The 23,885-nt window shown below is 43.8% G+C and overlaps 2 protein-coding genes across 8 annotated transcripts in view; one reads left to right on the plus strand and one right to left on the minus strand.

Annotated features, from left to right (window-relative positions):
- The window catches only part of sardh (sarcosine dehydrogenase), a 135,138-nt gene extending 118,014 nt beyond the window's left edge, over positions 1–17,124 (minus strand). The window contains exons 1-7 of one of the 6 annotated variants that reach the window (XM_069183264.1): positions 17,038–17,124; positions 10,642–10,980; positions 9,682–9,860; positions 8,483–8,662; positions 7,066–7,189; positions 4,901–5,001; positions 1,706–1,810 (exon numbers count right to left, since the gene is read on the minus strand). In XM_069183264.1, the coding sequence (XP_069039365.1) occupies positions 1,706–1,810; positions 4,901–5,001; positions 7,066–7,189; positions 8,483–8,662; positions 9,682–9,860; positions 10,642–10,966 (1,014 nt within the window). In that variant the 5' untranslated portion in view covers positions 10,967–10,980; positions 17,038–17,124. Of the gene's footprint in view, positions 1–1,705; positions 1,811–4,900; positions 5,002–7,065; positions 7,190–8,482; positions 8,663–9,681; positions 9,861–10,641; positions 10,981–12,303; positions 12,506–12,912; positions 13,012–13,058; positions 13,192–13,315; positions 13,411–13,473; positions 13,563–17,037 lie in introns of those variants that run through there. The other 5 variants (XM_069183262.1, XM_069183260.1, XM_069183263.1 and 2 more) reach the window with 5 other exon arrangements.
- A 1,141-nt stretch (positions 17,125–18,265) lies between these two features.
- LOC138224955 (natterin-3-like) lies at positions 18,266–21,683 on the plus strand. Of its 2 annotated transcripts, none has more exons than XM_069183297.1 (3): positions 18,266–18,509; positions 19,296–19,419; positions 20,343–21,683. In XM_069183297.1, exons 1-3 carry the CDS (start codon positions 18,402–18,404, stop codon positions 21,434–21,436), a joined length of 1,326 nt encoding a protein of 441 aa, XP_069039398.1. In that variant the 5' UTR covers positions 18,266–18,401; the 3' UTR covers positions 21,437–21,683. The 2 variants fall into 2 exon arrangements, with proteins under 2 accessions (XP_069039398.1, XP_069039399.1); XM_069183298.1 differs by lacking the exon at positions 18,266–18,509 and adding an exon at positions 18,683–18,908.
- Positions 21,684–23,885: the final 2,202 nt, after the last annotated feature.

Here is a 23,885-nt window from a genome sequence, read left to right on the forward strand (position 1 = left end):
TTGGGAGTGCAGGCTGGGGGTCACCATAGCGAACCCCAAAAACCATGCTGTGTGCTGTCATGATCGGGTGTAGGATCCTGTAGAGCAGACAGGATCAGATTGGCGGGTTCTGTGTCTAATCCTCCACTGTATCACTGTTAGAGAACCGGCTCCATCTGTCCTATGAACCCCGGCTGTGATGGTCTCACAAACACCAGCTACGTTGGTAGACCCAGATTGAGTGACTTGAAGAGCAGGTTTCAGGGAACCTGAGTGCAACTCATTATTGAACGTTACTCAAGTCTTTTTTCAGGTATTTGTGAAGGTTTCTCAATATGGGCGCCTTGCTTTGCTCCGATTGCCCAAACCCTGGAGTATTCAACACTGTTGTGCGATTGCTTTGCCATGCCGATTCGTTAACACAGTAACAGGACTGGGGACCCCCACACCTGGTTTTTTTAAGTAAAGAGCTCAGCTGCCTAGACAATGAACCCTAAACTGAAACAAGTTCCTTGGTTAGCGCCTTGGGTATTTTTTCCTACTCAAAGGTTCGGAGATTTTAAGTTACTCACAAACCTCAATAGTTCAAAGTCGACCTCCTGTGTGTTTAGGGACTGGAAGAAATTAAAAAGTTCAAATGAAACAATTCAATTCATTTTAAGTAGTTGAACCATCAATTATCTGGTTTAGGTCTGTTAAGAGTTCAATTATTTCAAGGCTCGGGATGAACAAAACCCAGCAGGTGTGGAAGTTCCCAAAACCAGGAATGGGAACCGCTAGTTTAAAATATTAGTGCGGATCTTTCCCCCTTTTACTGCTGACCTGATCAATTACACACCTCCCTCTGCAGTTACTCTCTGCCCAGCCTGTCTGCTGTTGAATATAGCCCGAGAGTAGCAGTTTTGGGTCTCCATTTTCAAACCTGCTCTTTAAAACATGTTTACCATAGATTTCACAATGTTCACCATCTGTCAGTGCATTTTGCCTGGATAACTTGGCGCTAATTTAGGATTTATTTGTCCAGCACTTTTCAGATGAACGTTTCTCAAAATTACTTTTCTCAAATAAAGCATATGATCTCACATCGCATTTCTGCCCTTTGCACTGCTTTCAGCGCACAAATACTGGCATAAGAGGAGAGTTTCAGTGTTATTTACCCGTCACATAACAGGCCTTCGATCGAGCAATTTTGCTGTAGCTTTCACAGAGAGCGGGATAAATACGCAGCATGTTTTATTTTGCTACAGTGATTTTCTTTTTCTTTAAGGGCTGCCTTTTCAGGTTAAATCACGCGATGCCGAAATGGGCTGTAGGTGTTGAACGCACAAGTAAAATCAATCTCTACTTAGAAAGGCTTTCTCGGTACCAGACGCTAAAGATTCCACTGCTTTCAACTGGATCTGACAGCTTCAAGTGCCCACAGAGTTCTTAATTTTTTAAGGCCTGCCTGCTCTGTCATAACCGATCAGAACTGGCTGTCTAGTGCAGTTTTGGCTCCTAGGTGGAAGACACACTAAGGACGATAATGTGCTGAAGGTTTTGCTGGAGTTTTTTCTAATATAAACCGGTAGCAGAGTCAAACCAGCTGGATGAGAGGAGAATGTTTTTAACCAAGCATTGCTTGCAATTAAATTGTAAAGCCACAAATGGACCGCCCTAACATTGAAATTTAATGTAATTTAATGCTTCTGATTCTGGGCAGAGAGGGTCACACACTCCAACTTGCCTCATTCCAGAAGATAGGATCTGGTTCGTAACCTCCAACAGAGAGAGCATCGCCTTGGAGACGGAGGTACACAGATGCATCATGGTCCCGGACATTGGGCATGTTCTGTGGAGAGAGGAGAAAAAAATACATATTTGCTGGGCCTGAAAGATTATGATCTCTGATAGCAGTAACCGACCACAATTCACTATGGGAATTCACTGGATGTAAGCTTCAAACATTACACAAATTTAATGTCACAATTTAAGACGTATTACAATGTGAGGGTCTCAGAGACGTGCGCTCACTTCAGACAAAGGTTTCAGGTGTGCATTATGCCAATGCTGAGGACAGACGGTAAGAAGTTAATCCGATTATTTGGAGGTGTCAAACGAGGTTGATTAGGGGCGAGTAATTACTGCAATCGCAGACAAGGATTTTTAATTGCAGCCGATTGACTTGTATTATCACTTTGCCACTAAAAGTCACAATACGAATAAGCAGCTAACAGGAAAGAAAACTGGAATGGCTGCAGAAGGATAAGAGTCTGGGAACAAGGGGTGTTAAGAGCATTTCTACATAAGACTGGTTTTGCATCTGAGCTGGTGAAAGTCATGCATCACCTTAAAAAGATTTTTTTCCCCAGTTATAACCTTCCTTAGATTTCCATCCACAGCAGCACAGCATTTCACAACGTAAAGAAGCTTATTCTTAGCTTCAGCCTACTACTACCTGGGTTTTATTTAAAAAGAATCACTTGGTGTTTGATTACACCTGATCTACCATCCCAAAAGCATGTAGCATGGAGAACGCATAACTCGATACCAGATTGTTACAGGCAGGTCTGTTTTGATTAGAAAGGAGCCCTTAAAATAATGAAAATCAAATTGGAACTTGGGATACAATGAAGATCCACAAAATATCACATGATAGATTAAAAGGTTTTGTGAATTCTTAAGATGCTAACACTAAACATACAGGTCCTCCAACAAGGATTTAGGCATCTCTTACTGGTATGAGAGACAGTTTTTAAGCAACCCCACAATAACCCTTTACCTAGGGCAGTTTCAGGAATTCGTGCAAATAAAAACATCAAAGTAGGTGCAGGAAGCTTTATGAATGTGCATTCAACACCCATCACCAAAAATCTAATGCAAAAATTAACACCCAGTGTGTGTTTTTACAACAATTAGATGCCCTTTAGCAGCCTCTAGTGACATGCAGGTTGAAATTGCAGCCCCTTAAGCTGGCTTACCATAACCTGCTATTGGAACCACAGGCCTGTATGGTTTTAAAGTGAACCCAAGTGCCCAAAATGACTAAAAGCTTGAAATTAATATATATTCTTGTTTAAATTAACTAATTAAAAGCTTGGGTGGTATGAAAACCCGAAGAACTTGTAGCAGCTGCTTCATTGAGGATCGTCCAGCTATACGACAAACCTGCTTCAAGGCAAACCAAAACTAAAAAGAAACCAAGCATTTTCTATCAGTCAGGTTTCACAGATCAAGAAATCAAAGGCGATCCAAGCCAATATGCATCACTCAGCCCCGCTCGCCAGATGAAGTGTTCTTGATTCGGCTCCGATAACGCAGGACTGAGTGAAATTCTGGCATTTACAGAGTTAATGGAGCATGTGGTTTTTAGAAGGGCTCTGCATGTAGCCTCACGCTTCATCCATTACAGTGCAACACGACCAGAGCTATGAGGGCACTGGCTGTCCACATGCAAGAAGATTTTCTAACCTGGTTTCATTCCGATCTGCTGGGGGCTGGTAGGAAAACAATCATCTAAAAAACACACTCACTTTCAACCTAACAACAGTGGACAAGATTTAAAAAAATCCCCTTTAGAGCACTGATCTTGACAAGCAACCATCCATAAACAGAATCAGCACAAAAGACTCTCTCCCACACAGCTCGGTACACGTCTCCTATGAAGCTGTAGATTCTAGATCTGTATGCCACCCACTTCAATGCGATGGCAGACTGCCCCCTGCTGGTACATAACTCTTCGCGCTAACAATGTGCACAGCTGCATCTCGCGGTAGGCATTGCACCTGAAAACAGAAATGATCGCCTTTGCCAATTGCAAAAGGAGGAACAGCAGAGCATACAGTACCATCCACTGGGAGAACACAGTCTGACTGCACTTCCTAGGAAAGGTTGTGTAATCAGTTTGTACCCCAAAAAAAGAGGCTGAAAAGAAATGGGGTTTACATAATGGATCAGCAACTGCAATTTCACGATCCCCTCAATCACAGCTGTCTTTAGAATAAGATCCAGGGTGAAACTCTCAGAAAAAGCCCAGCAGAAGGCTGCCAAGGGCACAGAAGTCCTTTGGCACCCGACAGCATGAGAGAGGGCTTGGCAGAGACAGTCCTATTGAGGCCAACAGATTTTACAGATTTTACTTGTCTGTATTTACAGACAAGTAAATAAACAGCAGATATGCACATGATGTAATGACATTAAGCTCCTTGTAAAATAAAAGACAGTTACTAAAAACTGTACAGTAATATAGACATTTTCAATGCCACTGAAGTTCAAACATTAAGCTCTAACCATTGTTGATCAATTAATCAGAAGACTACAGAGACCAAAGTTCCGATCTCAAGTAGAATAAATTCGACATTTACTGACGCTCTTGGTCCACTCCTCATACATCCATGCATTTCAGATTTCAGCCGTGATCTGGATATGAATACTAACTTCAGGCCCACGCTAAAAATGGGACCAAGACAAAATTTAACACAAAAAAAAGACTGCACGCCGCAGAACAAAAAAGAAACTGCAGCTCTGACACATCACTGCCCTGTGCAATACGTAAAATCTTTCATAACCGACTATAGGTGGATGCTGCACATTGGTGGTGGCAGTGGGATTCCCCATTACCTGTAAAGCGCTTTGAGTGGAGTGTCCAGAAAAAGTGCTACATAAGTGTAAGCAATTATTATTATTATTATTATTATTATAGCAGTAGATCACTGCTGGTCATGAAGTGCTGCAATTCACCACATTTTCTAGGTCATTTATAATACGTAGACCAGAAACAGTGGACAATGAAATGAACAGATGATGCAGATCAAGTTCTTAAGGTTGCAAGACGGAACGAAAACCAAAAGACAGGGTGACCCTGCAAGACGAGCTGTAAGCACCGGCTGACGCTTGCGGAATTTTAGCACAAAATGTAAAAGGATCTCCGAGCTCCGGTTACCTGAATCCCCTCGATCCTCTCAGTCACCACGTAGGCGTGATGCATGGCGACCAGAGGCACGTTCACCCCCGCCATGCCGCCCAGCTTCCGCGCCCAGACCCCTGCGGAAATCAAGGGGACAAGGGGTCACCCCATGGGTGTCAACCCCCCACCCCCCGGCCAAATTTCCGACTGGCATTTACCAATCATGGCCTCCTACTAATCCCCCATCTCTGAACTGGCTCCATCACTCTGCTCTCCTCCCCACTGAGAGCTGGTGTGTGGGGGGAGCTGACTGGCATCCCATCATCCAGGTGGGGCTGCGCACTGGTGTTGGTAGTGGGATTCCCCATCACCTATAAAGGGCTTTGAGTGGAGTGTCCAGAAAAGTGCTATATAACTGTAACCCATTCTTATTATGCTGATGCTTTGCCTCCTGCAGAGAAGGGGTGAAGCTCCCAGCCCGCAACAAAGACGCACTGAGCTCTAACAACTGGCACTGTACCAGCCTGGCACACATACAGTCATAGGGTTCATCCACATCAGGTCCACAAGACAGAGGCACATGTGGGGGAAAATGCTCCACGTCTCTGAAAATGCACCCCTAGAATAAATCTGCTTATCCCCCTCTCGGGGGGCAAATCTATCTCATTTATTTCAAAACCTCTCCTCAACAACGGGACCTTTCTGCCTGAACGAGCAATGGAAAGCAGGGCTGTAATGTGTTCTGCTTGCGCTTGATGCTCTTTAGAGAGCAACTGAACAGCTGGTTCAGTCTGCCACCTTGTGGCCCAGAGAGACTCCTACCAGTGAGTACTGCAGAAAGTCCTGCTCTTAAAAGGCCTTTTCAAAATGAGCAGAGGAAAAAGAAACCATCTCACCCATCAACAATGCGATTTTGGTGTCCTGTCCATTAATTTCTGAAATAGCCACAATCATTTTCACCCGCAGTTGCCAAATGCGATCATGAAATACAGTTAAGAATGATGGAAACAAATCTTGCATTTATATAGGAAACTTCATCCCAATGTATCCCAAAGCATTTTAGATTAACAATAAATGGGGACCCATTTCCTCCACTAGTGAGGTGCAGCCCCCACCATGGAGACACACAGCGGCCATTCTGCAATCCCACTGGACAGCAGCCAGGGGGAGTCTTAACAAACCGCTTCTCTAGGTGAACAGAGACAAAACTCAGGGGAGGTCAGATTGCTCAAACCCAGAGTGGACTTTAGCCCGAACACCAGGGTTAACCACCCTGAATCTACAAATACTGCCATGGAATTTTTAATGAGCGAGGAGCCAGAAACTCAGCTTAATATCTCATTCAAAGAGCAGTACATTCTACAGCAGTTGTCCCTCTCACTATACTGGGCCAATAGTTTTTAGACATTCTGGTCCAAAGTGTAGAGTTGCCTCCTACTTGTGAAATGTATAGGAAATTAAGAAATTGATAATTCTACTCTGCTTTTGTTAGAGATCCAGTTCACCTGGAAAGCATGAAATAAATCTTCCAGCTCAGTCCAGGTCTAAAACTATCTCCTTTCTTTCATCGAGAGATGACCAGTGTAAACAACTGTGAAAAAAATTGTGGATTTTATACGACTTGAACTAGTTTTAAAATGTTCACCTTCAAACCTCTGAGGCACATCATTTGAGCGCTGACCTCACACCTTTCTGAAAGCCCTGAAAAAGACTCACGAGGTGCGCTCCACCCTAGAATATTTGTTAAACCAAGATTAGGAATTTGTTTTCTTTAAAATGCCCGACAAGTCAGGCTTTTGGAGCACTGCTTCAGAGATGAGCAATCAAGCATTTGTCTAAAAACTGCTAAATCTGCAAAAAAAACAAACGCACACCCATACCCATCAGAGCTAAAACAGCCTGAAGATGCATGTAAAGAGATCTAATAGTTACACAAACCAATGACAGAAAGATATAGATTTCTTATAAAAGAACAGCACACAAGAGACTTCAGAACAGAATGAATACAGATAAGAGCTCCAAAAAAGCACAAGGCATTGTGTCAATAAAATGAAAGAGGAATGATTATAACTCCTGCTGAGGCCGGGATTAATCAGATCAAGGATGCGCTGCACAGTACAACTACACAGCCTATTCAGTACATTTCGGTCATTAACCTACAGAACGCAGAGGCAAATCATACAAGAATGGGCGATTCTTACCTGCACAGTTGACAACACAGGGAGTGCTGATAGTCCCATGAGGCGTCTCCACAGCTTTCACCTTCCTCCACCCAAGATCGTCCGTCTCTACCTGGATTCCCGTCACCGGGCAGTTCTCGATCACCTGTGACCAGCAGGACAAGGACAGCACTGGCCACAATCATTCAGAGCAGTGTGGTATATTCAGTGAGGAAGGGAGGGGGAACATCATACCTTCAACACCCTCGCCCATGTGAACCTCCCTGCTTACCAGTGCCTGTGAAAGCCGGTTCTCATTCTGCAGTTACCTGCCTTGCTACGCGAGAAAATCACAGCAATTTTTGGAAATACCTCTATGTCTCCAATGTGAGAGGTTAGCTGAGGGATAAATAGAGTCTAGGGAGTTTGGAGTAAAATAGAGCTTAGAGGGGATAGACAGAGGGAGCAGTTGCCATTTTTACCTGATCACTGAAGATATTTTGGGGGCCTGTCTGTATTTTGATATTGCACACACAAGAAACACTCAATTTCCCCCAAACACTTTGGGCACTATTAAAAAATGGGTTTTCCCTGCTGGTTATTGCACTGTGCAGATTTCAGGGATGAGTGCCAAAAACAACTTCAGAACAAAAAGATGAATAATTTCGGTGGAATGAGGCTTTTTCGTTCCTAATGATTATTATTGGTGTGTACTGTACCTCTTTCTGTGGGTCTCTCTATGACTGATTCCTGATTACTGGATTACTGGTTCCAAAGATTTTTAATACACCACCAGTGGCACTGATGACATAAGGATATAATATTTAAAAGCTTCATGAGAACAGTTACTAACAACATGGTCTTTTATTACTCCATCTTGCTCATTTGCTAGTTAGAAGCCAATGGCTCTGAGGATCACACTACACTGCCAATGGCTAAAGCCTTTCTGTAATTACCCAGACTATTTCTCAAATTGATCATCTATATTTGGTCTGTTCTCTTGTCTGCTGTGTGCAATCACCATGACTTTAAAGAAAAGGTTATTGTGTGCTTGATGGCACAAAACATCGAAGGGCAGTTGTGCTCATCAGCACAGATACTGATTAAAGAAGGAACCACCAGAGACTGACCATCTCACAGCCTGGGCGACAACTGTTCCACATGCTCCCTCTCCTTTTTTGGTCTGATCAAAAAGATGCCTATTGATCCCTTTAAACAGACACCAACAGAATCATCAATTGTGCAAATGGGCGAGTCCTGGCTTTGCACGGGCAAACACAGAGGTGGACTGGATTTCAGCTTGGCTAACAGCATTGAACCAGAACACAGAACCAACAACATCGCAAGACAGCAGACGATGGCATTCGAGGAGAAAGTACAAGGAACAGGAAAGAAGGAGACTTCAGACACTCGAAAGGGGGTTAAACTGTGCAGGGTAAGCAAAAAAAAAAAGGCTCACTAATGCGCCCCTGGCGCTGGCTGCCCTGGTCAGGGTGGTACAGGTGCCTGCTGGGTCCATGGTGCCATCTTTGGGAACATACAGCGTGCCGTATAGGTCATCCACGTTCATCAGGGGATACAGGTCCTTGGTCTCGGCAGGGGACAGGACATGAGATTCGATGCCGTACACTTTCCCCAGCTGGAAATACAAAAGTAACACCGCACCCACCCAACACAGGGGCTCAGTGGGCAGAAGCACAGGTGATAACACTTGAGACAATCTGATCTTGGGGGAAAAAAAACACTTTGAATCCCTCTAGTTCCAAGGCAGAATCTAACACACTAGACTTGCCCGCCTGACTGGCCAACTGCTTTTGTCTGCTCCCAGCAATTGTAATGTTCGTCCGTGTAACACAGAGCAATTTATAGGAAAACGCCACTGTTAATTACAAGATCTTTATGACTGAGACAACAAACGTAGAGGTGCCTTCAGTTTGTGTCCAGTGTTTCTCTACCTTTTACCAAGAAGAACAATATTAAATGAAGCAGTTCAGAGTAGGTAACCGCGTCGGCACGCTGCAAAAGAACAAGGAAAGGTTTATCCCATGCTGAAAAGAGAAGAAAAGAAACGTTCCGGCTGTGGAGAGTTCTTCGGGTGCCAAGCTGAAGAAGGCTCCACAGCCGAAATGTTGCGTTTCTTTTCTTCAATATTAAATTAAACCACTGTTATGACCAAGTACCTTCAGTGTGTCCCACTGAGCTGTCAAAATCTTAACGGATTAATACAACATGCTTAATTAGACCTCTCCAAATGTTTTCAGCTGCCGCTGCTTCCAGATGTTAATGGGAAGCCGGAAAAACGGACCTAACGGGCAAAGGGCTAGATCATCTGTGGGTTACACTGCAAAACCAAGAGCACAGTTGGAATTGGGAGTATCAAGAAGCAGAAGCAGGAAACTGCTGGTTAGAATCTGGGTCATGTGACCAGAAGTCCCCAATCAGCAATCGGGCTCCTTGCAGCGAGACAGTGAGAGACGCACCCCTCCTCCAATCAGTGCTAACTCTCCTGTATGACCCCACGGAGCTTGTACATGTGAAAAGGCGAGCGTGTCTGAATGGTGGGCACGGCAGAAGAGCACATTTGCCGGTCCTCCTCCTCCCTTCCGGTCCCACCATTCCGCATCGGGTGAAGGCGATTCTCGGTGGGAGCATCCGTACCGACATGAGCCGCCTGTACTCGTCCAGCCTCTGCTTGCTGGAGGCGATGAAGAGGCCTCCGTTCTGGATCCAGCCGGTGTGAAGGCCGGTCTCCCGCTCCAGGTCGCAGCTCACCACCTGCCGGGTGTGGGCCAGGAGCTCCACCTCCACGTCGCTGGGCCGCAGCTGCCAGAGCAGGCCTGCACAGAGGGACCCTCAGCAGTCAGTGCACAGCCCACCCCTCCACATTCTCCCCGTCACTGACACCCAGCTGCCTCTTAAAGGGGAACTGCAATGCCGTCTTTACATTCCGAGGTTAGAAAGAACCGGCACTGATGAGGGCAATCCGCGGGAAATTTTAAAACCGCAATGAAAGTCAAATGCACACAGTAACTTGTAAAACCTCCCATTTCCACCACAAATAGATTAAAATTTCCAGATATGCACAGCGCCATGTTCTGCGATTCAGAACGAGGCAACCAAACTTCCAGTGAGGTGAAGCAGCCCCATGACGCTGTAAACAAGCAGGCTCGTGAATACATCTCGTTTAATCCAACAGAACTATTGCTCTCGACCTTGAGACGATTTTGCCGATAAATGGGACTTGCTTATTAACTTGGCAAGCAGATCGCGTTGGAACATTTCTGGGGCGAAACGTCAGCTGCACAACCTGTACTTATTCGCTCGCGCATCACAGTACATCAGTCATTACAGTGACTAGTGAGCGGGAAGGGCACAATGCGTGGGAGCTCGCGCTAGTGGCGAGACCAGGGGTTTGGGCCAACATGGCGGCTTCCAGGACTTTCACAAAGTTCACGATCTTCTGCTTGATTCAGAAGGCCTAAAAAAAAACGACAACATCCTAGACCATCAATGACTATTTTGTTACCAAGACTTGACAACCGGTCAGAGAAATCGGGACTGCAGTTCCCCTTGAAGTAACGGCCGGCGCGCACTTGAGAACAGGGTGCCAGCTCTTACCCGCCGTGTGCCAAGTGGTGCCCGCCGTGAGGCGGTCGCGTTCCAGGAGCACCACGTTGGTCATGCCCATTTTCGCCAGGTGGTACACGGTCTGGCACCCCAAGCTGCCTCCTCCGATCACAACAGCATCTGCAGACTCGGGCAGGGCTCTGGTGGGCCCGCTGGCTGCGCCCCCTTCCTGTTTCAGGGTTTTTTCGTAAGGGACGTTCTTCTCGGTCGGCTTCTCTCCTGGGCTGCTGTAGCAGCGCGTGACGGGGGGGCACAGAGACAGGAGGGAAGGCCTGTAGGCGGCAGCCCTCCTCACTGCTGTTGCCAGAAAGGCCATGGACACTTCTTATACTAGAACACAAGACAAGAGGCCGTCAGAGGTCAGGGGGTCAGGGGGTCAAGGGTCAGGTCAGCAGCAGCTTTCGGACCTCTGAGCACAACACGCCGTGGTACCTCTCAGGCACGCCAAGCTGGCACCGTTTATAAACGATCACAAAAACAGAAATTGATCATGCTTGCTTAACGATGGGAAATCGCCTTTAGTCTCACTCAGAAAGCAAAGCTGAGATCGCTAGTGCATAAAATAATACGTGAATGATGAAAAATTCCCATTTATTGCCCATTGCCCATTTATTTGCATGGGCAAATGTAAAGAATTTGTTCAGGGGTTTCCAGAACATCATTAGCCCAGCTATTGTAGTGTAACTTATCACTTCATTAATACAGGCATGTACAATGCTGCATGAGGAAGTTAGGAAGCACAGGTGGCTTCTTGTCATGGCTACATGCAATATCTTTCAGGTGTACATATTTAACAAAACTATGGCAATCAGTGCCTGTCAACTGGTCAAAGAAAGGTTGTGATCCAGGTATTGAAAAGGAGTTAAAGCGAAAAGGAACAGGGATCGGTCCAATATTTGCAGACCCTGTTCGATTGTCCAAAACGTCCGTAACTGCTGGGCAATGCCTTAGTTTCCGATCAAAAGTGGACTGGATAGAACGATCATGAAATGCAATAATGGACATTCACAAAGTATCATCAAAAATATGACGACCACAAACGAGCCTATGTAGTCGTCGGTCGTGTCGACGTGATTTTTAGGGAGCTAGACAAAAATTCCCCGTGCTCGGTTCTCTTTTCCCCCGTTTGACAACAACACAAAAGTATTCTCTCCGGTTAATGTCAGATTGAAGTTAAAAACCCGTCATAAGCGGACACGTCTGAACAGGGTAGCCCGTATCAAGTACAGTACTGAGAGATGATTTTACAGTGGACCTTTAAGTGCAACACTGCATAAAATAAATACTAATAAACGATAATAAACACTTGCACCAATACACAACACCGAGATATTTTATTCTTATTTGCCTGTATTGCTTTAGTCTTCACTGCGGAGCCCACCGTCAGGAGACGTCATTAACAAAATTACACACGCCACGTGCAAAACAACAGATCCAGACAACATCGGATAGGCATCCACCATCCTAAGGACAGCAGAGCACTGGAAATCCGCTCCAGAAATACATGCATAACAGTCATTCAGGTGCAGCGGTGCCATTCGGTCTTGAAACAGGCGGAGAAGTCTCCAGTTTCACTGACTTGGCGAAGTTTATGCGAAATTGAAGTCTTTACATATAGCTGTATGACACTGTCTCCCTCCCCCGCCAACTTACTTTCTTCCTCTTGGCGATCGCTTCTACATTCACACAACGTGTCGCAAGCGAAGAACACGCCACAAAAGTATAAAAGAAAGCAACACAGTAGCGTCCCGTTAAAATGGCTATCTGTGTATGTCAGGACTCCATGCGGCGACATAGAGAGCAGCAGTAGCAAGCAGACGTTATTTCCGCCGACAGGAGAGCTCTCCACACTGAAACCAATTCCGATACATCAGTGGAAAGGCGTAGATACACACATTGTCACAATTTAACTAATTACAAAGCTGCAGGAACACGCGGGAGGCGCTTTTCAGTGGATAAATGAAATGCGGGCAGATATCAAGTTGTGGTTTGCAAGGGTGTCTGAAAGTATGACTGATTCCATTTGTTTAACTGTAAAATAGTCCGATTTAGTCTTTTAGTAACATTGGAAGTTTCCTATTGTGCCGATTACGAATACTTCTGTGCCAGTAGAGGTTTATTAATAATTAGCCACTAATTTGTGGATCGCTAGTTCGCATTCTGCGCACAGCTCAAACCCGTTGTCAAATTAGAGTTTACACTTCCTGCACGTTTTGAACTGATCCACATTTTATTTCGTATTCAGCTTCAACTCGTACTTACTTTCCCCTTCGGATAAATGCATCCGAGACAACGGAAAAGGGTGAACAGAAAATGCCAAACGGACGTTTTGTACTAAAAGCACGCATCCTTTAACCAAAAACACCATTTTTGGCCGAGGGACTGCCGCATGTGACGTGTCACAATACCTGTTTATTCCTAGAGTATGTAACACAGACACACCGGTCCTGCAGTGTAAAAAATAGTAAAGACGGAAGAATACAGTCGCGTTCTAAAGCAAAAAACATTCCCAAATTCCAAATGACGTGTGCTACAGGGAAAGTGAAATCGGCAGTCAGGGGAATGGAAAAAGCAAACGGAATTAATAACAATTATTCATCTTGTAATCTCGAAACGGTTTCCTCTCACAAATCAGTTGCTTAAGAGGAGTTATCCTTTTACTGACCATATCAGGCTGGACATGGAACTTGCGCAATTGCGCCACTCCAGAACCGGGCTGGCTATAGGCGGTCACTGGCGTCTGCACACATGAAGCTTGTGTTGAAATAAAAGCTACGTGACAACCGGGACATTCTGATCTGACGGCGCAGGTTCAAATATTACCCTCAAGTCTTCTCCACACCGCGTTTGAGCGCTGCCTAGACTTGTCTCTACTAGACCGAGACTCTGCAGTTGTAGCTCGGCAGTGCAGCAGAGCACGACAGAATTGTCGTTGCCTGAAACGACAGAGGCAACATCTGTCACGAAGCAAACTGAGAGCAGTTGGGAGAAGATGGGATTCTTTGATCTGCAGTGTCCAAATAAAAGACTGAGAGAAAAGGGTGTTTTTGTTTCATTGATTTTAAAACGTCACCTGTTTTGGAACCTTTCGGACAAAAGCCGGGCCGCGTGAGGTTCCTTTGTCCTGAAACAAAATGATTTATATTCATTTCAAAACGTCGATACATCACAACAACTTCCGATACAGCATCACCACTTATCTGTTCACGGTGGTGCGGGGAAGTCTAAATATAAATCTGATTCTGCAACATTTGAAGTCAAAGTTAGCATCCAGGAACAGCTGTTTCACCATGACTGAGCAGCTGTTCCTGGCTGTTAATGTAGCAGGATATTAGCTCTTAAGGATCAGAGCACAGCAATTCTGGTCTAATTAAAAGACCCAGACGATTCTTGCGCTGTGTTTAAGAGTCTACGCTCAAGAGTTTTATATATGGACACACTAGACCCTGTACTCCATTTCCTCATCTAAGCTCTCTCTCCTCTTGTTTTCCCTCGGCAACCACAGCTGCTGCTGAATTTATAGAGCAGAGCAACCCTGCCTTTCAGAGAGATCCAATCAGAACTTCACATCCGGTCTCGGCCCCCAGAATTAGCCAGCTTCCGGAACTGAACTCTGCCCGAAACGTCACTGGAGTGCATGTTTCTATCAAGACACACAAAAGCTCTCACTGTGTTTAGGTATATAAATTGGAAATTCGTTTGGACAATTGCTGATAAATACTGTCGTACAAATAAAGTTAAAGAAATTTCATTTAAGATCGTTCATAGGTTTTATCCCGTTAAATTGACATTTTCTAGATTTAAACATGAACAAGATGACTTATGTGTATTTTGTAATAATGAGAAGGAATCCCTGTTACATTTGTTAGTTAACTACATATATACAAAACTGTTTTGGATAGATCTGCAAATTGTTATTGTTCAACATTTAAAGGTAAATTTTAAATTGAAAGATTTTGATATTGTTTTATAGTTTGTTAGATCTGATTGGGATAAAGGCTATGTTTTTATCATTGATCTGTTCATTATTTTGGCTGAATACTTTATCCCCAGAAGTAAATGGTCTAATACTGCTCCCTCTCTTCATGCTTTTAAAGTTGAATTCCTTCTTTATTTTAATTCTATTAGAAATTTAGAGAATCAAAAGGCAAGACATACAATGGAAATATGTAAAAAGTATCATTTTTTAGTTCGTACAATTGTGAATTCCTCTGGCTGTGAAGTGACTATTTCTGTATCTATTTCAATATGTTGTCTTCTTTTTTGTATTTCTGGTGTTTAAATAAAAACACACAAAAGCTACTTTCTTCCTGGGCTTGCATATCTCTCTTCCTCTGCTTACACTACTTAATACCATCTTTGAGGAAATTTGAACGCGTACAGTAAATTGGACGAGTTGCAAAGCTTTTTGCTCGGGTGAAATAGCATTTGCTCCACTTTTGTGCTATCCAGCCAAGATTCAGGTTTGAATAATCTATTTTATTTACTGTACACACCTGCGCCGTCTCCAGCTACCTGTTGCAATGTCGTTTTTGTTCTTGCGTTATTTTCCAACACAGGAAACACAAAAAGGGGCGGGGAGGGTATCTGAAATATCTGAAAATGTTGTTTTTCATGAGTTATTTATAATTTCATATTGTTACTAGGTAGAAGAAGCATAAATCCCGATTTCAAAATAATTTGGAAACTTTTAAAACCATTCCTAACACTAGAGGGCGATGCCGTACTACCAAACACAAAACTTTCATTCAGCGAAGAAACTCCTTCTTACAACTTCAGTCTGCGAGGACCAGTTAGGGTCAGAGTATTGACCCAGCCTATGTGGAATTACCTAACCTTAACATTCACGGTGTGGAAATGTAAAATTGGGTAACCTGCTTGTTTATTAGACATTTTCAAAGTCTTCAAGTGCTTAAAAGCACTGACAACTACATTTCTTTAAGTGTAAAACAGCTGCAATCACAGAAGCCTGTGTACAATTAAAGAGTTTATGTTTATCTGTTCCAATTATAAATTACTTAGGTTTTATTTTCAAGCTTTGCCCACAATGTATAAAGATAAAGAGCCTCAAGGAATGCACTACTTTTCACTGAATCTCAATGTGAGAACAGGAGCCAGTTATATTAACTGCCTTGAATGCTCCTTCTGTAGGATGTGATATAAACCCAAGGTATTGTTGCAAGTGGTAGTAATAACAGCAGAACTAGGTGATGCACAGTTTGCCTGTTTTGACTTTAACTGAGCTACAGTTGTATGCAAAAGCTCAGGCGCCCCTGGCCAAATTGCATGTTTTGTTGATTTTCTAAATGAAGGGAAGTGAACACAACCTCTGCAGCGAACAACCTTAAACTTAATAAGACATATTTCTGCAACTTGTAATGCACAGTTCCTCTTTATTTGCTGAATTTAACAGCCTGAAAAAAATAAAAAGGTAAATGTGGCATGTGCAAAAGTTTGGTACAATGGATCCAGTTGATCCACTAGTGTTTTTTTTTTTTTGGGAAGATCTCCGAACGTAATTGACTCGTTAGGCTTTAATCTAAGTCAGGCGATGACTAGAAAAGAAAGACTGCTAGCTGGCTGCAAGAAACGTTTGGAGGCTGTGATTCCTGCCACAGGAGACGTTACTAAGTACTGACTGATAGGGCGCCCAAACGTTTGCAAATGCCACAGTTACGGTTTTATATTTTTCAATCTGTTAAATTCAGCAATAGTAACTGTGCATTAAAATCTGCAGAAATATGCAGAGTTTAAGTTTGTTCGCTGCAGACGTCCTGTTCGCTTAGAAAATCAACAAAACATAATTTGGCACCACAAACGTTTGCACACAACTGTATATAAACTAATATAATGTCGAGGAACAACATAAACCAAGCTTTAACTTAAAAGCATCATGAGTGCAATCGATCACAGAGAGGCTAATGTCTTTTTTGAGTATAGTACAGCTGGGATAAAAGCAGATTTGCCTGTTATTCTGGTTGCTTTTCAATATTTATTTTTTTAGGTCAGAAACACTGTCAGAAATGCCACCAAGCCTAATGTAATTGAGACTTAGTTTGCCCAAAACATAAGAAACTAACCCAGGAAGCAGGAGTTCCTTCAGAATCCCAAAGTCCCAAATATCCCATACAAAATTCTTTAATGACCAACATCTGCCCTTATTTTTTTTTAATCGTGTAATACAATTGAAGTGACGAGGAGAGAGACATGTACAAAGTTTAGTTCCTGATAACATTCATTTCAACCTGCAGATCAGATAATGATCCCCCATAGATCAACTGCCTGTGCCGATTCCACTACTTTGTACATTTTTATCTTCCCGATAAAAAAAGAACTTGTCTTTGAGAGCTAATCAAGAAATATGACCTTCAGAGTGCAGTACCTTACCTTTCTTTTTAGAGCACCTCAAATGGTCTGTAATTTCACACTGTTGCAGATGGAAATGTAGGCGTTTGTTGCACAAATAAAATAAGCCAAAGGAGGCTAAAAATCCTGGAAAATATATCTAAAATATTCTCGGTTATGTTCATGTGTTTCATGCACCACCCAGGCAGGTTTAATGTGAAATTGCACCCACAGATGGTAAAATGCAAAAGGCTCATGCAAAGTTTCCAGCTGATCAACTACGTGTACATACAAATATAGAGAAACCAGGAATCAATGCATAATGTTTGCTGCTTTAGTCTTTCGTGCTATTTCAAACTAAAAACTATTTAGACATGCACTGTATGCCCTATTAATGTGACAGTTGCACAAAAAATACTCATATTCATTGTTAAGACTAAAAAAACAAATTGATGAATAGTGAAGCTAAATTTATTAAATGCTTGGATAAAACTTTCAAAGTACAATGGGGACACAGAATGCATTATCAATAGTGAGAGTGCAATAAATCTATGGTGATCAATAATCATCAACAATTTCAGGATGATAACAGTGTAATGATTTACCAGAATGTTTGACTCAAATCTATATCCTTGGTTTAATGGCAGCTCTGGTTTATGAGCAGAGCAAGATCCATTTTTAAATGCAGCGTATAAATCAGCTCATGAACAGGCACACACAGCACACCTTGTGGAAAAAGGGAGCCTTTTCTGTCCTTGAAAACAGCCAAAAAAGTTCAATGGCATTTTGTGCACAACCTAAACCCAAAGAACTCAACCTAAAGATTCCTATGTATTTCATCAATGTGTAATTGAGTCAGAGCCACCTGATTTACTGCAAGATGTACACAGTTTAATTTATAGTTTGAATTGAATGAAGCTTGAAAGGAACAGATCATATCATGTGAATATTCCTAAGTAGTTTCCCACTTGTATGCGTTTTTTCACTTGTAAGGTGATTTTTCACCTTTATTGCACACACACAGATAAGGGCTCGTTTTACCGAATCACTCTTCCAGTAAAGCTTCCTTCGGGAAACTTTCAAGACCAGAGCAAGCACTCCAGAATCCTTCATTTCCTCCGGGTATATTCAGCTCTCTCTCTCTCTCTCTGTCAATAATTCAAGCCACTTTTCTGGGCAACTGCTTGTGTGGGCCGGCCAGCCATCCGAGTTAAGAAGTCAGTATTTAAAAAAAAAACAGAATAGGTCATGGATTTAGCATGGTCTGTCCTTTTTAAATGCTGTGTTCTAGCCATGACACTGTCTCCGAGAATGACAAATCTCGCATGATTACACTTCTGCCTGGCGAACAAAAATAAAATCCCTAAAATGACACAGAACACACAGTAAGGAATGGAAGTAATAAGATGATCGTGGCGTGGAGCCCACTAAACAGAGCGCGCAGAAAAGGAACTGCTGGTACAGTATCGTTTTTTTTTTTTCCACGGAAACAGAGGCTTGGCCTTGTCCACAAGGTAAGAGACATTGCTGATATGCTACACTGCGAGAAGCCTCACTACAGACAACGTGGATTCAACGCGTGTGGAGGAAACGTGGGGCGTGTTTGACAGAGATCGTCGCTGTCCTCCCCTCTTTAACCCCAGTTTGGCTAAACCAGTTAAAAACTGGTTACAACCCTCCCTGACAACTGTTCCTCTTACGTTTTAGAACTGACCACACAGAAAGCAAAGCCCAAAGTTAAAAGAGCTGGTCGCGAAAGTAACATTTTCTATCATCTCCTGCGTGTCTGACACACGCCGGGGTTTCTAGTTAAAAAGAAAGCATGCCCCCCTGTGATTTATGAGCTGCAATAAATTAGATATATAAGCTGGGGGAAGAGTGAAAGTTTCCGCACTAGAAGCGGAGCTGTCAAGGTAAGAGGACTTCATTCTTACGTGTCTCGTCCTCACATGGAGTCTGTCCTCGGTCGGCAAAAGCCATGAATTGTTCAAAACCCTTACCAAACTGAAGGTTTTCTCTGCTTTTGATGACTTGCGAAACATATTCTGTTTCAAGAAACAAAAGGTTATGCAAGTCTAGTTATTTTAAAGAGGTGTGCTGTGACAAAGGGGGATCAGATTAGTTCCTCGTTAAATATAGCTCAAAGCACCGCGCATTCGTACTGAAAATGACATCGCATTTTGTCTCTGCTTTTCTACCACTTGCAGCCATGCCTGTCTTTTCTCTTTGTAGATCTGACATTAATTATCACTGATAAATCCTGATAATTCTTTGCCATCTCTCCTGACTGTTCCTTCCAGATGAAGCTGAGGGTTTTAATTGTCCTTGCTCTCCTGCAAGGGAGTGTAACATGCCTCCAGTCAGATCCCAACGTGCCCCAAAATCTGAAGGAGATAGTGGAGAAGACTGTACAAGCCAAGAAAGGTAAACGGTACAATTCCTTACTGATCACGGAGCTTTTACTAGATGGGCTGGAATGTGGTATAGAACATTTCTAATTTTGCAGATCCTTTTGTTTTATTTTCTAAAATTAAAAACTGAAGATTATAAAAGGCAAATTCAGAGAAAAATGACAGATTAATTGGTTTTAGTGAGCACTTAATGCAAATCTATATATAGCGTGTTATTCTACCTCACAGGTCTATGGTATCTTTAAGAGAAAGCATACATCACAACATTAGGAATGTCTATTAATATTTAGCAGCCATGGATGGCAGTGATACCCTTATTAGGGCTCATCATTATGTGAGACAGATGTAATTTGGGTATTAATCAGTTTAAACCATTTCACAAAGCTATAAAGCAGACCCCTCTCAAGAGACTTTCTGCATGGCCTTTCCTAAAACCTGTAGGAGCTCACATTGCTTGCTCACTTTTTTTTTTTTTGCTTCTTGGCACAAGCAATGAAACGCTTATTTGCGTGTACGCTCTGAGGCGAAGACATTAAGGGGTCACCAAAACATAAACGGGGAACAGCAGCAGCAGCAACAAAAGTTAAATAACATAAAACCTAAAAAGCAAGTCAGACAAACAGTCAGTAATCTGACAGCCCGTGGGAAGAAACTGTCTCTGAATCAGGAGGTTCATGCCTTTATGCTCCTATAACGCGTACCAGAGGGAAGAGGAGAGAAAAGTAAGAAAAAAGGATGATTTCTCACTTCTCACTTATAAATTCTATTGAGCATTAACACTCAGCCACCCTTACAGCAAGCCTGTGATTTTTAGACCTTGCCCTATTCCTCTTTGCAGTAGACTAGAGCCAACCGGCACTACTGTATTACCTGTATTTCTCCACTGAAAACCAAGATATACATCATAAAGAAGGTGTACACGTTTTCCTCTTGCAGAGCCCTTCCTGAATCCTAACCTGGAGGACGTAGAGCCTCCTCCTGCCACCGACGATCCGGTGGGTCACCCAGAAAACCCCGCCGGGCTCGTGCCCCAGGAGGGGGAGAAGTCCGTGTCGATCTTCGGAGACAACGTCAGCCTGAAGTGGGTCAGCTGGAACGGTTCCCTCCCTAATGGGGCGGTGGGCATCTGGAACGGCTACGCGTCACGCCTGGACTACGTCTGCAAGTACAGCTGCGAGGCCGGCTTCTACAACGCCAACAAGGGCCCTTACTGTCTCTACCCCTACGGCGAGAAAGAGTACTATGCCGCCGAATTTGAGGTCTTGGTAAACGAGGACAATTTCGAGTTCCTGGAGTGGAAGGAGGGATCCTACGGATCGGTCCCTCCCACCGCCGTCCGGACCTGCGCCAGGGCCGGGATCTACGTCGGGAAAAACAAGTACGGCTTAGGAAAGGTCGTCCCCCAGCACGAAGCCTTCTTCCTGCCCTGGGAAGGGTACGAGTACTGGTACAAGCGCTACCAGGTCCTCGCCATCAACAGGGAGGCCTACAGCCAGCACATCTCCCACGTGGAGTACGGCGTCGACCAGATCGAGCTCTTCCACCACCCGCCCGAGACCCTCAGGCTGTCCAGCGTCACGAACAACGAGTGCCAGACGGTGAAGAAGACGGTTCGCATTGAAAAGACCACCGAAGTGGAGACGAGCTGGAATATCGGACGCTCCACGCTCCTCGGCATCGCTTCCAGCATCAGCGCCAAGATCCCGCTCATCGGCACGGCCTCGGTGGAGTTCACCGCCGAGAAGACCCTCCAGTTCTCCCGGGGCACCACCCTGGTGGAGTCCATCAGCCACGCCGTCTCCGTGGAGCTCAGCATCCCTCCCAACCACTCGTGCACCGTGAGAATGGAGGGGAAGAAGATCACCGCCGACATTCCCTTTACCGCCCGGCTGAGCCGGACCTACGCCAACGGAGAGACACACTGGACTTCCGTCTCGGGCAAGTACGACGGCGTGCAGATAGGGGAGTTCAGAGCGGTGGTGGATCGCTGTGAGCCCGTCGCAGACGCCCAGCCGTGCCCATCTGCTTAGATCCACAAACCGGATAATGCTCTCCCGCCCCCTCTACTGGATCGCAAGTATGCTACCCAGAATTCATAGCAGGCAACTGTTCCCAAGAACCCGAATCGCAATCGTTTGGCATAATACCCAACTGCTGTATTCGAAACTCAAGGTGGAAAAAAAAACAAACAAGGGCAGAATAAGAAAAGTGATCCGAAAAGGTGAACTCAATTAGAATTAGATCAATTGTAACAAAGATCTGTACAATAAATCTCGAAACTCCCCCTTTTGTTTGCGTGTGGTTTTTTGCTTTAGATTTCTCTGTAGTTTAAGAAATTAAACTATTCTCACAGCATTTTGCACATTACCTCCTTACCCCTATTACTACTATGATTATGAAAGAAAGCATAATGAGGTGCTGTACATCAGTATATTGGAAACATTTCAGAGCTAGTTTGCAGCGATCTACTCAGAGCGAACTTCACCAGAAAAATAGCAGATACACAAACATAAAACATAACAAAACAATTGTTTTCTGGTATATGTTACTTACTGTCATTCAAAATTAATCATATTACTTGCCTACATATACTAGCTCTGCCAGCTGAAATTCATGGCAGACACTGAATGTGACGAGATTCACCTTCTGAGCAGCATTTCCTTCTGCTAGGTAATTGGCGACAACATTTATACAAATGCGCAAACTATTTGTTCTTGAGACCTCTTTTCATAAGCAAGTCCTAAGACTACGACTCCCAGACATCTTGAGTGCGGTATTCTCACAAAACTACAGGAAAATTATTCATGCTAACACATCCAAGAGGTGAATCTTAAGTAAGCATATATAATAAAATGTGTCTTCATACAGCCAGAGACAGAAACAGCGTATGCTGTATAGGTTGGAATTAAGAAATTAAAAAAAACAAAAGCTTCCAGATTCCTCCCACAGTCCAAAGATATGCTTCTAGGTTAACTGGCTGTGGTGTGAGGGTGGCTGTGTTTGTGCCCTGTGATGGACTGGCATCATGTCTAGGTTGTACCCTGCTTTGTGCCCATTGCTTGCTGGGATAGACTCCCCTGCAACCCTGAATTGGATGATTTAAGCTAGAAAATAAATGGATGGATGGAAAAAAACTAAACTCTCATATATTTGAGAAAAAATTAATACTATGCTCCAAAAACAGAATTTTTAAAATTAAAAATAAAGAAATCCATTGCCTGCTGAAAAGATGTGGATTTACATTGTGCTTTCAAACGTTTCCAGACATTACACGTTCGGCACTGCTCGTGATACACAGTTAAAAGATTTGGTTGATCCTTTTCAAGTACAGTATTATTAAAGGAGGAGTGGTTGTCAGCTCAGCAACCATTCAAAGGCCTAGTGAAGGAAAAAAGCTACACATAGGGGCAGAGGCAAAGAAGATGGAGGAAGTCTGAGGCACTCTGAGGATTACAGGAAAGAGGAATTGCAGACCTGAAGTCAGGGGAGGGTGTACTCAGACTGAAACAGCCAGCAGATGTACCCAGCATGCTCCGGCCCCAATAACGCCCACCTGTCGGGACCACCGCCGCCATGCAGCTCCACAGCCTCCTACCAGTACGGAAAGGAAGACCGCATGGTCTCCCACTGACCTTCCTGGGAGCCAGCAGCTGACTGCCCGAACAAGCCCCCTTGAGCCAGCGACATCAGGGAGACAGAGCCCGACCCGAGCATCATGGGAACCCCATTCCCAGCATTCCACCGCCTCAAGGTCACTGACAAAACGCGAACCGGAAGTCCCGAGCAGAAAACTACATGGACGCACTTTTGAAACCAAGAACAGGAAGCACTTCTTTACACAAAGGCTTGTGGGAGTCTGGAACAAGCTGCCCAGCCATATTGTTAAAGTTGAAACACTGCCCTCTTTCAAGAAACCGTGAGCAGAATGGCCTCCTCACTTTATTTCTTATGCCTGATGCTCCGATACTAGTTTAGGCCGGGAGTTTTCCCCAAGAGTCTTATATATATATACACACACACACATTACCAGCCTTGACTGAATTCACAATGTTGAAGTCAGCTGAAAGATAACAGATATCAGGCTCCAAGATCTAGACCTCATACAGTATATGCCTTATTACTAGGTCCAGTGGGTGCTACCCATTATAAAACAACAGCTCAAGGTTCTACCTTTTGAGATTAACAATTTAGCGTGTGCATTTCGCCTGTGCCTCTCCAACACGCTTTGCCACACGGCTATGCAAAGTCAAAAACATTCCCACTGGCTGGGAGAACGACTGGACTGTCCTTCAGAATAGCTGCACGTTTAGAAAGAAATGCCATTCTTATTACTTCTTCAGTCAAATATTGCATCAAACCAGCTTGGCAAAATACGAATTTGAGAATCTGTAAGCTAAAATCATAAAACAGGAATAAGCCAATGGACGTGGGTTTAAGACATCCTTTATAATACTCTCTGTGGGTCTGGTGAAAGGTGAA

The sequence above is a fragment of the Lepisosteus oculatus genome, chromosome 24, assembly GCF_040954835.1.
Source record: "Lepisosteus oculatus isolate fLepOcu1 chromosome 24, fLepOcu1.hap2, whole genome shotgun sequence".
In the NCBI taxonomy this organism is placed as follows: Eukaryota; Metazoa; Chordata; class Actinopteri; order Semionotiformes; family Lepisosteidae; genus Lepisosteus; species Lepisosteus oculatus.